This window comes from Aspergillus tanneri (assembly GCF_003426965.1).
Source record: "Aspergillus tanneri strain NIH1004 chromosome Unknown AapTan_2_pilon_pilon_pilon, whole genome shotgun sequence".
Taxonomy (NCBI): Eukaryota; Fungi; Ascomycota; class Eurotiomycetes; order Eurotiales; family Aspergillaceae; genus Aspergillus; species Aspergillus tanneri.
Genome location: NW_022984629.1, coordinates 3204273 through 3217007, shown reverse-complemented (window position 1 = coordinate 3217007; position 12735 = coordinate 3204273). Strand labels below are relative to the sequence as shown.

The 12735-nt window shown below is 46.8% G+C and overlaps 2 protein-coding genes across 2 annotated transcripts; both read right to left on the bottom strand.

The window, feature by feature from the left end:
• Positions 1-984: 984 nt before the first annotated feature.
• ATNIH1004_001026 (uncharacterized protein) lies at positions 985-2514 on the bottom strand (the record flags this gene model as incomplete). Its single annotated transcript, XM_033565726.1, has 3 exons — positions 985-1027; positions 1078-2050; positions 2160-2514. 3 exons carry the CDS (start codon positions 2512-2514, stop codon positions 985-987), a joined length of 1371 nt encoding a protein of 456 aa, XP_033431483.1.
• A 1496-nt stretch (positions 2515-4010) lies between these two features.
• On the bottom strand, positions 4011-4790 carry ATNIH1004_001025 (C2H2-type zinc finger protein; the record flags this gene model as incomplete). The annotated part of the gene is made up of 1 exon (XM_033565725.1): positions 4011-4790. The coding sequence occupies one exon, from the start codon at positions 4788-4790 to the stop codon at positions 4011-4013; it is 780 nt and encodes a 259-aa protein (XP_033431482.1).
• Positions 4791-12735: the final 7945 nt, after the last annotated feature.

Below are 12735 nucleotides of genomic sequence, written 5' to 3'. Positions count from 1 at the left end.
GGGCGGCTCTCAGGCTAGGTGTTTTCTTTTGCATCCCACTCTCTTCCCCCTTCCATACCTCTCTTTCTCTTACTCTACCTCTCTATTTTGCCTTGGCTGTGCTCTACTGTATGCATTGTACATAGATCTTCTTGCTGAATAGTGGTGATTTAAAGCCACAGATATTCCCTGCATGCTGTTGCATGTTTGCGTGTATTTGAATGGGATTGACGGAATTTTTTGTCTTCCTGGTCCTTATCCTAGTATATTCTGTAAAGATGTACAAGTAATGAAAAACGAAGTATCTTGTTCGAGTGAACTAATCGTAAATGTAATATCCCTGAAGTACATACAAACTGGATAAGTCCAGATCACAAATTAACTTGGTTATAATTCTTGGCTACCAACTGGATAATCGAAGATGCTAGTAGAAACGGGGCAACAAAAATAGTGTGCTTGAGAGAGAACACTAGTTAACTGGAAGGAATAATCACACATTATCATGGTTATCATAACATAAACATGCTCTTCGTTACCATAGTATCAGATAAAATCGTAAGATCAACCCAAATATTTCTTTAAAAGACCAGAATGCTTCAAATCCAACTCAAATGAATGCATTTCAAGTACAGTCTGATTCGTGAACCATCGACCTCGGCCGAGCTGGTTCGGATGGGAACTCTTTCAATTTCGTTAGGTGAATAGCTCCCATAAGAGAAATCGACGACTTTGAACTTGATGATGTCGCTGGTCCTGCTACTCCTGACAAGTTTTCGTAAATGGGTTCACTTTTTGTTTCCATTGGCATTTTTCCATTTATAAACTGCACTAATTCCCAGTTGTAAGACCTTTGCTGGCGGAGTTAATGACGTTGTCTTTGATTCGTTATTTTCTTGCCATCTCAGTCGTCGAGCCATCTTCCTTGACAATTTTACCATTTTGCGATGTCTTTGCACTAAATGAGCGCGCTGCATGTATGGAGACAAGAGCTAGGAGTTAGCGTGACTAGTAGGGTTTCGCGGGAGCGTTCGTTTTCTCCTCATCGGTACTATTGCCAAGGTCAGAATAACTCTATACAGATTTGTTGTGGCACAAAACACTGTAGTGACGATCTTGGGATTGGTTATGGCCACCTTCTCCGCTGGGTCCGGATAGTGTGATGACCACAGTGGAAGGGGTTCTCTGCGAGCGTCACTGGGGTAGGAGGGTCGACCTACATCTCTAGTGTGCCTAGAGCTCCTAGGGCTCCCATATCGTCTAGACCTGTTGCCACTGTCATAGTCATCGTCCGAATAGTCCTCATGGTGTTGCCGGTCACGGCGGCGGTCTCTCCGATCATCCTTATTCTTGTCCTCAAGGCCTAGGGCTTCCATACCGCGGTTGATATAGTCGGACACACTCTTACTGCGCTTTTTTGACCGTTGTGGCTGGTCCTCATAGCTATCCTGCGACACAGAACGGCCCCGATGACGAGACTTGGACCGGAATCGACTGTACGCTTCCTTTCCTGCTGCAGCCAAGGCCCCCGAGGCGGCAAGGTCTCCAAGGCCGCTTCCTCGGCCTTTGGAGCGTCCACGGTGCTTTGACCGGGATCGGGAGCTCGATCCGTTCATGAGATGGTTCATAGCAAGCCCCGCCAAGGTGGATTCAACAACATGCCGCTTCGCGTGCTTTTTAGCATCACGGTCCACCAATCCATCAGCCCCTCCGGCGGTAATCGCAGCGGTCAGGACCCGTTTCCCTTTTGCACCAGTCCAATCGCCCGGCTCTTTACGCGATCGGAAAGCTTCTACTGCGCCTGCAGTTAGAGCTGCCTTGACAGCCTGAGCGATTCGCTGATCGCCCTTGTCTCCGTGGCGACGATTTCGGCTCCGAGTGGGAGATGGCGAGTAGGAGTCAGACCTATGGCGACGAGAACGGCCACGGCTGCGGTCGCGGTGCTTCGACGCCGACGAAGCAGCGGTGTCAAGACCTAGAACACCCAGAGCCTGATCGGAGAGGGACTTGCGGCGACGAGGGGGTGAGGAGTGGCTGATAGAGGGTGAGCGCGCGGGGTGTCTATGAAGGTGGCCTGTCGTCTAGAGTCAGCCTATGCGACGAAATACTTGGATTTTCTTCACCCAGTACTGCTTCCGTATGTAGCTTAAGAGATAGCGGACTGGAGAAGTAGAGCAACATACGTCGATCATCATTGTGCCTGGATCGCCGACTACGGCGTGAACGAGAGTAGTCCAAGTCACTATAATAGGGATCGCGGTCTCCCATAGAATGAGATCGGCGTACACTATCTCGGACGCTGGCTACTCGAGACAGGCGAGGATGCGGATGCCCGTAGCCATACTCGTAGCCATAGCCCCCTAGGGGGTAGTCGCCGTAGGCTCCCTCGATGGAGTCATCGCTTCCATTACGACGACGAACAACACCCAACTGGGGAGTTCGATCATCGTGGGGACCATCGTATTCTTTGGAATAGCTGGACTGTGGGTAGTTGTGTCGAGATTGGCGGTAGTGATGGCGACCGCCGTAGTATGTCATTGCGAGGCGCGGCTCGTTCGTATTGAGAAGATAGAAGATGGAACAGCGGCGGAAAGGGATTAAATGAGATGAAAGAGAGACACGAAGAAGAATGAAAAAGAAGAGGAAGCAAGTCACAAGGCACGGGATGTGGCAAGAGGCGGGGCTGTCAGTGTGAGTGACGTATGTATGGTATGGCCAGTACCACCGTATTCTAGGTAATTTCCATCCGTCGAGAGCATCATCAGAATGGTTTGGATTGCCGTTAACGAGGATATTGTGGGCTGTGGTTCACCCAGCCAAGTCATCGCGATGAGGTTGATCATTCCAGACCGCCATACTCGTACTGAAAGCTCCTCATGTCTCCCTCTCTGTCCAAGTACTCGAGGAAATGGTGACCAACGCCATTGACATCATGTCGCAGAAAGGAACTGGTGACTATCGCTGTTGTCACTGATCGACCACGCCTCATCGAGGCTATCTAGACTTCAATATATCAAATCAAGCGCAACCACGGACCCGTTGCGTTCCTGATCCAGCCCTGGTGGTCCATCGAATTGGTGTGGCTACCATGGATTGGATAGCATCGTTCCATGGTTCCATTTCTATCGACAACATCCTCCCAGCCCAAACACCAAACGCCCTTGGCAGGGCGGCTACAGAACGACCGACGCCAATAGATTTGCCCACTTTCTTTTATCCTGGTATATCACATTTCATTAATGTTCCATATGCGGCCTCCTGAAATCGACCACCTCCAGTCATACCTAAGTACTTTACTTACTGTACATCGCGAACTTAGACCCGCACTCTGGAAGTCCAAATCCGTAGCTCATGGCACAGAAATCTCGTGAAAAACACGCTGGCAAGAACGAAAGTAAAAAAACAAACAGACACACGCACACAATCAAGCGGTATCGGAGAAATCTTTCAGAAAAGCCCTCAAAGGTATCCAAATTAAAATAGCAAAAAAAAAAAAAAAAACATATATAGTCATTCCTCTCCCATTGACTAGGTGTACATGGATGAAGAAGCCCAAATCCTGCAGTCCAGTCTGTCACTAGGGAATCCCGGTTGCCCTGTTCTATCATGATTCCTGATTCTAACCGTCATTCTCAGACGGCAGAGATAAAGGCCATCGACGAATAAAGGAGGTCCGAGTGCCGCACCGCGGTCACTCTCTTAACCCCCAGGACGCTATTCTGTCGGAACGCCAGAAGTCATCTTAAACCAAAAAAGGACGAAGAAGAAAGTCGAAAGTAAAAGAGAGAGGGAGAAGGCGAGGGAGGGAAAATGGGAGACGGGGACAAAGGGGGGGACAGAAGGAGAGAAAAAGAAAAGAATTGCAGAGACCATCTAACATGGACTCCGCATGGCTATCTCTTTTAGAGGGTCCAGTGTCTCTGTTGCACAGTTCACCTCACATCGGTCTTCAATAAATTCGTGACAACATCGTCCCATAAGGCTTTCAATGGTGACTGCCATTTTAATTCCTCGAATTCATGGCTAACATGCTCTCATAAGCGTTCCCATATACCTGAGACTGGTTCACGGATTGCTGGTGGTTGGGTAGGGCTGGCTTTCCTACTGCTCCATCCGCTATTCCCGTCGCTGTCCCGCTCCATTGTCCCCGTTGGCATATCCTCTGAATGTGTCCGGTGCGTCCGAATGTGCTGCTTCATATTATCCTTCCGAGTAAATGCTTTATTGCAAATCGGACAATGGACACTTTTCTCTCCCGTGTGTTTCTTGCCATGGCGTGCAGCATGGCCCGAGGTCGTAAATGTAGCTGAACAGCCGTGGCTAGCAGCAAACGGGCAAGGGTACTTATTCTTCCGGGATCCTCGGGGGGCAGTTGTGTCTTTGGATCCGATGGACGTTGGCGGGGACGGGGGATCAACCATTGCGTTGCCGCTGAGCCGCTTCTCCGGGGCACCCATGGCTGCTTGAGGATAACTGGAGAATTCTTGACGGCCATGATGATAATATGGCTCAGCACTAGGGTTGGTCATATAGTCATATGAGCAATCGGACGACCCAGGCGAAGTGGACTGTGATGTATCTGACACAGGGTTGAACGGTGGCTTCGTTACCCTGGGGGACACTGCGATTGACTCGGTATAGGCATTCCCATAACGCGGTTCAAGGTCTGGAGAGCGATTCGGCAGCTCACACTGATATGGATATATTGGAGAAGACAGGTGATGTCTAGATACGCTCGGAGCCGATCGAACAGCGAATGATGGATTATCATCGTTGTTCAAAATCGACACAAAGCTCCCCTTGCAGCTGGCCATTGTGTTGCACCACTGATCTTTGCTCATGAAGATACAAACTAATGGGCAATTAGCTATCAGCTTGCTTATTTCTCTTTGTCACCCTTTCCCTCTTCCCCTGTCAATTGCGTGTCGCCTTGTTTCTTCTGCACTTCTCCTCTGGCAGGATGACACTTCGACAAGAAAAGAAAGAAAGAGAGGGATTGTAAATGCGATGCTTAGATAAACAAAAAAGAAAAAAAATAGCAGGGAGAAACATTGACAGGCGGGCGGGAACAGAGAAGAGACAAAATATCTTTCTTTTTCTATTCTTTTAAAAAAAACAAGATAAAAACAGGAAGTAGAAGTACGCACCAGCTGTCGTCGAGGATGTTTGTCCTTTGCTTCGTGTAACGCGCCCTCGATCTGTTGACAGGCACCTAGGCACAGATCTGACAGCAACCCGACGTATGACTCGAGGTGTCCTTGCCCAAGTAACTTGTTGAGGTCAAACCGGGAGGACTTCCGGCAAGATCTCCCACGTTCTGGGTCAAACCGATCCCCAAGACGACCCAAAGCCAATCACCTAGTGAGACAATGATGTCGCAAGAAAAAAGTTTCTTTTCTTTGGCGCCACTAGTTGCTGCGGGCAAGCGGATAAGAGTGATCCTTAACGATGGTTGTAAACCGGCCCGGCGAAGGTGCAGGGTTTAGATGAAATACGACTGTTCAGGAAAAAGAGAAGAAAAAGGAATATGGGGAAAGCAGGATACAAAAATAGAAAAAAAAAGCAAAAATAATAACCCTGGTAAGAAAGGACTGAAGCAACAGTATTCCAGAAAAGTGCAAAGCCAAAAAATATAGCAAGATCCGAGACAAGAACAGTAATGGACAATAGTAGTGATGATGATGATAAGAATAAGGATAAAAAGCTACAACGTGGAACAGCCGGTTCAAAGGTAGTAATATCAGAACAAACCCTCCACGCGGCAATGGACAGTGTTGATCAAGGAGATAGATGTACGGGGATAAGTAATAGAGAGTGAGGAGATGTTGAGGTAAAGTAGGTCAAGCCGGGGAAGGTGGAACCAGTGTTGGGAAAGACGAAAGCGCGAAAAGGAAGGAATTGAAGGAAAAGAGGGAAGACAACGGGGATAGAGGACGAGAAGGGGGTAATAAAAGAGGAACGTAAAACAGGAGGAGAAAGTAGAAGAACAGACCGAAGAACCAGACGAAGCATCATGAAACTGCTCCAGGGTCTCTGTGTCTGTGTCTGTGTCTGTCTCTCTCTCTCTCCAGAAGCTCTGGTCATCTAGAACGAGAACCCGTCTTCCATCAGTCACAGTAAGTCAGTCCGTCAGTCAGTCTGGTCCGTTTAAGTCTAGTACACTGCGGTGGGTAAGGGAGCTGACTAGCGGCAGAGTTAGTTCAAGGTGGTCTCCACGACGCCATGAGAAAACAGTTAGTTCGCCCACGAGTGGAGCCACCGTAGGCATCTTCATTTGAAGAAGAAGAAACATGATCCATCCATGGGCAGAATCCTTGGTAGTCGTTGGTCCTGATGGCCAAGGGTCTGCCCAGAGGTCAAGGACGGAAATAATTCGCTGAGTCGAGGTAATTTAATTTCCTGGCCCTACATCGTCGGAGGTCTTCCATCCTGGAAATAATCATCGTCAGAATAATAAAATACTGGGTAATTGTTTGGTGGTTGCTTCTCAGTCTTATGCAGCACAAAAAGACGTATATAAACATCTGGTATCAAAAAATACAGGGCCTTGTGCGTTGCCGACGGCTCCCATATTTGTCAACCTGTAAAAAAGAAAAAAAGACTTCTATTCTGATTGGCTTTGATGGCAACTCTAATAACATGTGGAAGTATACCCGAAGTACATCACAGCTAGTGGCTCATTATGGACCCAGTTCTAATTGGTAGGGCACTCCTTACACTCTTACAGGTTAGTACGGAGTACCCGGCCGCCCATCGGCGAACAGCCGCTGGATCCATCCAAAGTGGCTTTGCCCTGTCAACCCCCTCATCCCCTCCATAATACGGAATTATTTCCAAGGTAGATTTTTATTATTTATTACCTAAGTGTCATCATCGTCATCATTATCCATCCTCCGTATAGACCAACGACATCATCACCTTTATATCCATTCTTCGCAAAGAATAGTCCTAACTACCTAATTGGATCCCTGACCAGTGCGTACCTAGGTAATTCCTTGCTGTCAGCCGAAAAGGTACATAGGTAGCTGGTGACGAGATTTACCGAAATAGAAAGAATACAGAGTAATACGCAGAGTACGAGATAATTAAATGATGGGGGTTGCCGGAAGCTAGTCTGTGGTAGTAGGTATTGTATTCTGTTGAGTGCCACTAAAACTGCTTGTCTCAAGCCCAATGTCCGTGGGCTCAATCTAACATACTGTGCCAATGAGAGTATTTTCAAAGCTAATATTTATTTATTTATAAGTACCTAACATTGGGTAAATTCAAATTGCTGTCCTCCCTTCCCATTCTACTCTCCATGGTGAAATAAGTAAAATAAAATAAAAACCAGCCACATGTTCCAGGGTTCCTGGGGGCAAAAGCAATGTTCTATCTCGTTAACTTTTAGTACCTGCACCGGTGTAAACTTTACTTGGTATTGAAATTCCGGTATCCCAGTATCACCAAAATCATATGTAGTAATTCAGCCATAATTCCAGGAAATAGTCCAAAGACAGCGATTATCTTCAGGAGAATCAGTCTACTCGATGCATACGCACATAATATTGTTCCATTATTATATCGTTCGCACAGATCCAACATCTGGAATACTATATCCCAATCTTTCCATTCCATCATGGACGACCACGCTCATCGATACCAGACCGGGTAAAGTGGCCCCTGACCACATCCCCAGAAGCCTTATGGACAAGCTTTTAGCCATAGTGTGATGGAAACCGTGGTTCTATATCCTGCATTAACTCTGGTCCCTAGTAATCTGGTTTAGGTTGGTTGGTGTGCGCAGGTCGTTGATGTTTCCTATTCCATGAAATTTGCTCTTGTCCGTGTCCGACCTGGGTTCTACACCCTGTATTAATTATAATTAGCCCAACGTTGAACAGTGTCTTGGTTCGACTTCCTCCTACTCCGTGCCAAGATTAACTCTGTGAATAAGTAAACTTCAGGTTCATGGAATACTTCAATGCCCTGTTTTGGTATCCTCGTCCACAATCTCGGATTTTGCTGATCGCGATTCGGAAAATTTCGTTTTCGTATTCGTACGAGTCAGTACTGTGGCTGGAGGGTTTCAGTGTGGGGGCAGAAACGGGACTGGGGCTGTCTGTACAGAGTACAGAGTAACTATACTGTGTAACCATCATTTACTGGATGCATTCTATTCGGGAAATATGATTACTATTAGCAGTTTTCTTGTTTGCTGCTAACTGATGTAAAAAGGATTAAATTGAAATATCCTGGAAATTCAGACGTTCCACCTGTGCCAGAAATAAATGGTTTCATTCCATTATGTCCCTTGGATCCAATAACAGCATAACACTGACACCGTCAGGACTAAAAATAATAGTACCTAGTGTAAAATTAAGAGTTAATAGTAAAGAACTAGTTAGCTACTAGAAATAGCAGACTGCATACGTATGTATGAAGTTATTGTTCCCGGCTTTTGAAAGTACGGGACGTTGGATCAGCCCAATGTACCTCTCAACAACGTGGATTCAATCCCTTGCAGATAACCAACCCTGTTCTCTTCCTTTTTTTTTTTTTTTTTTTTAAAAAAAAAAAACCTCTGAAGCCCAAAGTTAACCTCCTACAAAGCGTCGACACTAAATTGCTTCTCCTCAACCGGGAGAAATATGTACCAATGGGATACTTCATGGTTACAGTCAGACATCGCTAATACTAATTAATAGTGTGTTTAGTTCCAATCCCTCTGGACCCCTCTCCTGGATAGAACCTATACAATACACTAAGACATCCCTAGCAATATATCAAAGTCTGGTCTGTAGCCCTCCTCTCATTAACCATCTGTTTCCATGCATACGTGTTGTCGACGTCGCCCTTCCCCTCATCCCCACCCTTTTGACTCTGTATCCACCCACACCAGCGGTGGCGCTGCGGGGTTAGTCCAGTACGGGAGCATAAGCTGCCAACGCTTCGATCGCCTGAGGGAGGGCGCACGACTGCAGTCCAGGAGATAGACGCCGTCTTCGTCACAAAATACTTAGCGCCGTGAGTGATTGTATGCGCAGATATCCTCCCGCATCCCTCGCTGGATGGTTCAGCGGTGGTGGCTCTCTTGTCCTGTTTTCTGGCTAAATGTTTAGCGGGTACGACTAGATTCATCATACGCGTCAGGGCCGGCCAGACAATATGAGCTATCCAGATCTAGCGATTAGGTGCTGGGATTGTTTGGAGACCCTGACGTATACAGCTGGGGAGTTCTACGGCCAGGCTTGTTTCTATGGACAATCGTTCCCGATGGATGCGTGGCTGATGGAATCACGACGGCTCAGATTTGAAGCGTCTTGATAGGTGGGCCACTGAGGAGGTAGTTCTGCATAAGTGCAAGGCGAGTGCATATCTGAGCTTCCGCTGCAGGTTTGCATAAAATATGTATGCCTAGTGTTTAGGACTTGGGGTAATCGCCATATAGTGTGGAAGTAATGCATACCAGGACTGGCAGCTTTTACCAATCGTATATAAGGTGCATATTATGTGTGTATCTACGGGCGGTGACTGATAGACCAGAAAACTCTCCGAGGACCTGACGGAGATTTCAGACTTACGCCTCGTCAGGAACAGTTTAGGTCGGCCGATTTCTGATCGATCTCATCATCTGGAGTACTTACATCTACTCCGTACGGTGCTGTACATGTCAGTTTGCCGGGTGGTACCAATGACCGACCGTTGCCGAGCTACCCGAGGTATCATGCCGTATCTAGCAAGCATTTAATGACGCCTCATTTCTTGGAGACAGATGAATTGCAACACTAAGGCAAGCTATCGAGGTCCCTACAGTAGCTGGATCCTTCAGGAACGCGGCTATATTTACCTATCTAACTATCATAGCTGCCGCAATACTTGTCGTTCCTTGCCTTAGGCCCTAACATAGGTACCTAGTGTCGATATAAATACATACATTATAATACCAAGTTAGATACAGATGCCCTTGTGCTTTTGTGGCTGAACGGTATTTTTCATGTTGAGTAAGGTACCTTTCTGGCGGGCGTGAGGATGGCTTGTATTGAAATACATGCTACTATAAGGGTTAGGTATGTGCCCCAACGCCTAGCATGTACCGCACTATAATAATATGTACTTTTCCATTTCGCCATTTAGCTGGGATCCTGAACCTCATTTACCAGAGGTGGAGACCCGCAACGCTCCAGGATATGATTACTGGTCAACAGCTGGTCGTAGATCATCTAGATGAGCATATAGAGCGCCTAGATCCCCCCCACTTGCATGGTTGGACATGGAGACCATGGATTATCTCATCGTCAGCCACGCACCACTTAAACTGCCTGAAATTTAGAAAGCGGAAAATGAGGGGTCTGCCGTTGTCCCTTCCCTTCCTCCACGCAGCGAACCATGCGTTGCTCAAGTTTGGTTCAGCTCCTCCTGGAACTCTGGGCAACGTTGAACACGGTGATAAAGGTTTGGTGGACTTGGCAAGAAATACTGGAAGATAGCGAGTCCAACAATTGGTCTGTTCGGGATAGGTTTCTCCAGTCGCAGGATGTGCTCACTGCTGTCGGGGATCGCAGCTAGAACCCTGGCAAGGAACAAGAAAAGGCCCATACTCCGTACTCCGTACTCCGTACATGCGACCCAATCCTGCTAAGGATCCCTAAGAATCCTGCAGATTAAACCATGCTATTCTGATCATCAATCTAGGATTGGAGTCTGCATAGCTAATCTCCTTTTCAATACTGTATGTATATCGTGTTCCTGGTTTTTCTCCGGAGCCCTATCAGTTTTGTCTCTTCCTGTTTATTCTGACTCTTCTAAATTACCCTGTAAAATATGCCACCATGCCGGCCTTATATTGTGCATATTCATATTGCTATCTATAACCAGGATACTCAGATAAGATGTAGTAGGATGACGCCAGTCTTGGCATCATGATAAAGTTTCAGGCTCACTTTCAGGCTCCAAGCGCAGCATGGGGCGGATGCACAGACTGAAACAGAAGGCAAACTGGATTTTAAGTCATTTTCTTATCTTTTCTTTTTCAACATTTTTTTCTACTGTGTACCTATTGACCTTTTTGTTTCATCTACACCAGTCCCTTTTTTGCTTTTATTTGGATTCAGAATGTTGCTGGGAGAAAGCAAGAGGCCAAGTAAAATACCATGATCCAGTACAAACCAAGTCAGCGGAAATGTTCCGTAGGTAAACTTTAAGAGGCACCTGAAACAGCCACATTGGGTGAGGAGACCCAGACCTGAAGAATTAGACCTTCGAATGGACAGAATATGGCAGAGGCTTGTCGTCTTCTGCGGAGGATGTCAGGGTATTTTGATTGATGCAAAGTTATTTTAATTTCCTGGTCGGGTTGACGGGCATGTTGGTTTTGGTTGTTGGGAAACTCTGTAGAGTACTAGTAGGTACTTGTTTCTCAGCTGATTTAATCTTTCTATCGAGATCTTCAGGGTCTGAAAGAAGGTTTGGAACGGGAAACCTTGTATACTTCTTTTTACCCAACAAAATGGGCCTGGTCTGGACAAGCCCGAGCTGAGACAGTTTTTGGGTCCGTCACGGACTACGTACGGGACATGAAAAGTGAGCTTATTTTAGCGTACCACGTATTGTACTACATCGTATTGTGGCGGAACGGAGCTTCCGAGCTGCGCCTCAATACTATAGATTGGGTTAGATTGGATTGCAGTGTCGATTAGCGAACAGACTTTGTAGGTGGATTTCGTCTATCGACTCCACCTTTTATTTTGCTTATCTTGGCCTACGCGGCGGTTTGATAAAGTGCAGAATGTGGATCGATGCCGAGGATATTACACCAACTCTAGTGCAATCTTGTACCCGAATTCGGTCATCATGGATGCTCGGCTCCGATATACAGCGGCCGAACATTAATTCTTTGAACAAGCGTACGTCGGCAAAATGCTTAGAGAAAGAGGGAAAAAAAAAAAAAGGGGGCTGCTACTAGCATCCCGCGATCAGATAACAACCGAAACTAAGACGTCATGCACTACGTAGTAGTACAGCAACGCTAAAATACGTCAGCAGAGACGTCACTCGGTGGGGTTCAAGCTTGGGGATATACCATACAGGATGCGAGCATCAAACCCTACAGGTGCAGAAGGACTTGGCCGGATGAATATATACAGAGTATCCAGGACTAGAAGGGAAGTAGAAGCCGACTGGGGCAGCAGCGAGCTCGTTACGCCCTCGGGGTTTCTATGGAGTACATTATCTAGTAGATACTACCTTTCTAGCTCGAGCTAAGCATTTTTACGCCGTGGTGGTTCGTTTGACAGTACGTAATATAGTGGGACAGCGGGGATACATTTAGCTAGTAGAGCATGCGCAAGGCAGAAGCATTTCCTAGAGTCTTCATTCTCCATAGTCTGCCACGTTATTAAACTGACAACTTTATTGTCTTCATCTCAACTTACGTAGATGCATACGAATGCTCGGCGGTCGGGGTGGGGCCGGCGAACTAGATTCATCTAGGGCTGAGGTATCGGCCGACCGAATCGGAGTCTGAGATTTCCTATCTGGTCCTTAGTTAGTGAGAAGGACTTTAAACTCATGGTCGTGCGAGTGCCCGGGGTTTGGGATGTCCTCGAGGGCTTGGCATGGCACCATGATCCAATTAATTAGCTCGTGGGTTTTCGGTGGAGTTGGCCGTTAATTGGCTGATCTACGGCATTCCCGCGCCGATTACGGAGCCCTAATCCTGTATAGGACTTTCTAAACGATATGGCATGTTGCTGGATTATCAATTGTCTTTTCATGCTT